Source organism: Rhagoletis zephyria, unplaced genomic scaffold (genome assembly GCF_001687245.7).
Source record: "Rhagoletis zephyria isolate East Lansing unplaced genomic scaffold, Rhagoletis_zephyria_1.1 Rzeph_scaffold_00790, whole genome shotgun sequence".
NCBI classification, from domain to species: domain Eukaryota; kingdom Metazoa; phylum Arthropoda; class Insecta; order Diptera; family Tephritidae; genus Rhagoletis; species Rhagoletis zephyria.
This window is the reverse complement of record NW_016157874.1, coordinates 129,000-133,507: the sequence shown is the minus strand read 5'-3', so window position 1 is coordinate 133,507 and position 4,508 is coordinate 129,000. Positions and strand designations below refer to the sequence as shown.

The following is a 4,508-nucleotide window of genomic DNA, read 5'->3' as shown; positions in this document are numbered from 1 at the left end:
AGTTGGTTACTGTCGTCGAAACTAATAAAGTTGCAACTTAAATTTAAGTACCAACTTTAAATTTACCTCTATTCATAGTCGCATTTCAGACTTCTACTAAGTAGTTTCGACTTAGCTTACGATATAGCAAAACGAGTGTGAAAATGTATCGATTTTTCTTTACGATATTTTGGAAAAATTACATTTTTATTAAATAATATCAAGTTTGATCATCCGTTTATGTAATTTTTATTTTCATTGCATGATTATGCAAAAGAATAAGGTATCATTTTCTTGTTAATTGTGTGAAATAGCCAGAACAACCGCAGTGATGTGAAGTCGATGTTTATCGAAAGCATGCTGTGAAACATACAAATAGTAGATATCTAAATGTTATGCACAAATTTACTTTAAAAGAACTAGCGTGAAACTGACTTATTATTTGAGAATTTATCTAAATTATTCCAATTATAAAATTGTGATGTAGCTTTATTCGAATTGTAATACGCATTTAATTTCATCTTCCGATTAAAATGGATCGATCTTTGTAAATTTTAATTGGAGATTATTCAATATTATCAAAATCACCCTCTACCAACTTAATTTTTACATATTTCGTCTGTTTTCCCTTAATTTGATAAAATACTTCTTCCTAGTTACGACTTAGTTGCAGCTGCAGCCGAAACTAAATTTTAAGTTGGTACTTAGCCAGAAAGGTCGAAACTAAGGCGACTATGAATAGCTTTAGTTGTGACTTAGAATAGTTTCGACTTAGTTGAGTACTAAATATGACTATGAATATGCGCCCTTGTTATTATTACACCATGGGTTTGCTCCACTTGTAGAAAAACTCGAGCGAAGTTCAAATTGTGAGCGTATATCAAAGAAACTCTAAAACTTACCTATGGAACTCGTATGTGTAACTCGAAGTGACTTCGAGTAGCTTGTGGAACGAACCTTATATATTTTATTTTAATAATGCAGAAAAAGATACTGAAAATTTATATTCTATTTTTGCACAAAAAGATTTTGTATGCTTCTCTAACCAAACTGGCAGAATTAGTTGGTCTATTGTTGTGCCTGGTACCTGAGATGTTAGGCAACTTTGATATTATTTCTTCATAACATCCATCGAATCCTTCTTTGTCAATGATGGTATTGTGTAAAATACATATGGCTTTTATTATTTTTTCTGCGGTTTCTGGCGAAGTTTCAATCGGCTTACATAAAAGCCGAAATTTAGCGCTTATAACTCCAAAAGCACATTCTACGGTGCGTCTTGCCCACGAAAGCCGCATATTAAAATACTCCTTCTCAGCATCTAAAGCATTCTTACTATATGGTTTCAGTAAATTACGCAGTAAAGGATATGCTTCACCTCCTATAAACACATATGGTACAGTAATCGCTGTGGATGGAAAAGTTGTACCCGGTGGAATGTTCAACCGTCCACTTTCCATTAAATTATAAAGCGAGGAAGCTTTGAAGGTGCCCCCATTGCTTTGTTTTCCATATTCTCCTACATCAATTGTTACGAATTTGTAATTGGCATCAGCTACAGCTTGGAGAACGATTGAATAAGAGTTCTTACAGCCGGAGTGAACGGGGCATTTTACGCGAATATGTTTTCCATCAATACTTCCAAGGCAATTCGGAAAATTCCATTTTAAGTAAAATTCATTCGCGATTTCTTTGAAAGTACTCTCAGTAGGATCTTTCATGTGAATTGGCTGAAGAATTTCCCAAATTGCGGTAATGGTTTCGACGACAATTTTTGAAACAGTACTTGGACCCATTCGAAAAGAGAAACCAAGAGATTTGTAGGATGATCCTGTAGTCAAAAATCTGGAAAATAACAAATAGTTATCAATATAATGCTATTCTGATTTGTATTTCTTTGTAGGAGACTTGGTATAGAACAAGTGGAAACCCCTTAGGGATATAAATCAAAAGATTTCCAAAGATAAATCGGGAGCTGGAGCGTCTACAACCGCAAACTCCAATTGGGCCCACTTTGAAAGCCTTTCCTTTTTAAGACCGCAGTTTCAGCCAAGAAAAACGACAGACAAGTTGGCTGTTCCCACGAAATCTCTTTGGGGAATTTGTATGCTGTTACAACAACAGACAAGCTGGCCGCTACAACAACAACAACAGACAACTTGGTGGAGGAAAGCGAATTCATTGGCGCCGATGAAAGCTATTTAGAACAAATAATTTCACAAAACGTTTCGCTGCAGGACTCGGCCGAATTTTTAGAAATTATAGAGGAGCCCTGCACCTCCAATGCGGCAAAAAGAAAAACTTCAATGTGGATAATGTTGGCGTAACATTAATAGAGTTGGAAAAAGAAAAAATTGATATAATTAAGAAAAAAGAGGACCCAGAAGATGAGGATCTACATTTCTTTAAAAGCTCAATGCCTCATTTTAAATTGCTTTCTCCGCAACAAAAAATGGTTTTGCGGCTTAAAATAACGGAGGTGGTGTATAATTTTATATACACCGCAGGCGGTAACGCAAATTAATGATATTTTTTTTCAAACCCTTAATTTTTAAGTCATTAATTGATCAATTTACACGGTTCAACAAAATTTGGGTGACTTTGATCTTTGAAACGGGACCGACCTAATTTTATAATTTTTTTAACGCTGATTTCAAATCAGTTTACAAAATTTTTCTACCACGTGAAGTTTGTATTTTATACTCATTTGAAAATCACATTAAAAAATCTATGAGATTGAATCGGTCCTGCTTTCGGGATCGGACACGTTTAAATTTTGTTGAACCGTGTTATTTTTTACTGAGCGAAATAAGTTTTTTTTTTAGTTTAAATGAAATGTAATTTTTTTTATTTTTAACCGATTTAAATCTGAATTTTTTTTTTAATTAAATGAAATGTGCTCTTATGTTTTTGTAAGAGATATAAAACATATTTTATATTATCTTGAACTGTTAGAAAACTGAATGTGATATTATTTAAAAAGGATTTAGTATGCCTTAAAACTAGAATATGTAGTTGCTCTTAATTTTAATAAATTTATATAAAACTGTAACTTTACCTTATTGTAATTGCCAGTCCTTCATCTACATTGATTGGGCATTTGTTGAAATTGGTCCAGTTTGTTATAAGTTTGTTTTTAATTTTATGCAAAACGTAGTCGAAAGTATCAATTTTCATTCGGAAATATTTTTGAAATTTTACGGGATCGCGATGCAATTCTTTATAGAGATGGTTCAATTCACACTTCTGTTTTCTGATTTTATTTATAGAATGCACGCTGCAGCTTCTAAATCCTTTCCTTTTATTCATTTTCATTAAGTAAAAAATCTTCAATGACGAATTTTCATTTAATAAAAAATCCATTTTTTAGCAGAGAAAACACACTTTATTTCGTAAACGTTAAACTTTGAATGAAATTTGCGCGTTTGACGCTTTGCTCGATGCTCCACTATGTTTCGAGCGAATCGTTGCTCGAATGACGCTCTGCTCGCCGCTTCACTATGTGCTTACCCTAATGTAGGCAGTTGCAGTAGAAGCAACGTTCCATAGTCACATGAAAACTCACCGAAAAATGTATGTAGCACAATATCTGCTGGTGGCGGCGTTGAAGTTGGTGGGTGGATAGGCTAGTGATGGTGTCGATGTGGTAGATGTTCCTTGGTAGCAGAGTTGAAGAAAAATTCTATTTTCGGAATGAAAATTTTGGTGTTTTTTGTATGGCAATGGAAATCGTAAATCTCTAAATGTAAAGTTATCAATTAAAACATACAAATATCTGAATGATTGTAATACATACCCTGTTGATGTGATACACAGCAAATATTTCGGCAATATAAAAGAAAAAAATTACATTATAAACATTGTAAACAACGCAGATTGTTAAAACGCCCCTTACCACCAAATGTTTTTTCAAAACTGTCGCTTAGGGATGGGCGAGTCCGAGATGTTTTGGTCGACTATCTCGATTGTTCTCAATGTTTTTTTTTTGTGATTTAAGGCCCTGTCTCCACAGGGCTTATTGCTGGACATCTATTGCAGGCAATTTGATAGTAGGGTAGTAGTGCACTTTGGCGAAGGTAGGTCAAAATGGACGGAAAAAGTTCGAGCGTGGTATCAATCAACGCGTCTTAACGCTAATAATAACAATCCGAGAAAAGAAATTAAAATTTTTAATTAATTAATGAGTTATTTGCAAAAAAACACGGTAATTCTCTAGGGTGGGGTAACAACCCCTAAAAAAGGTGCGGAAAAGTCGGGAGGGGTACCAAACGACGCGTTTCGGCCACCCTAATAACAATCCGGAGGGGGGGAACTAATATTATTAACCATTTAAAAGTTATGAACAAAAAACTTTTGTTAAATTTCGTTGTTTTCTATGGGCAATTACACCGACAAAGATTCACTAAATCACCTGTTCTCACTTTTTAAACACTATTAAAATATATAATTTAACTTATTTATTAAAGAAACACATAGTTTTATCAACCTAAGATAGATTATTTTGTTATTAAAAAGAAGTTGACAATCTT

General features: G+C 33.7%; 1 protein-coding gene across 1 annotated transcript; it reads right to left on the bottom strand.

Annotated features, from left to right (window-relative positions):
• Positions 1-932: 932 nt before the first annotated feature.
• Positions 933-3,868, bottom strand: LOC108361562 (uncharacterized). The gene is made up of 3 exons (XM_017614206.1): positions 3,776-3,868; positions 3,038-3,718; positions 933-1,824 (listed from the first exon to the last, which is right to left on the bottom strand). The coding sequence occupies exons 2-3, from the start codon at positions 3,340-3,342 to the stop codon at positions 981-983; spliced, it is 1,149 nt and encodes a 382-aa protein (XP_017469695.1). The 5' UTR covers positions 3,343-3,718; positions 3,776-3,868; the 3' UTR covers positions 933-980.
• Between the last annotated feature and the right edge of the window lie 640 nt (positions 3,869-4,508).

What these genes read in the sequence shown, in the direction of transcription:
- LOC108361562 (XM_017614206.1), bottom strand. Translation starts at nt 3,342, where the DNA reads ATGGATTTTTTATTAAATGAAAATTCGTCATTGAAGATTTTTTACTTA. An exon ending in GGACTGGCAATTACAATAAG is followed by an intron (nt 1,825 to 3,037) that starts GTAAAGTTACAG and finishes GTTATTTTCCAG; the next exon opens with ATTTTTGACTACAGGATCAT.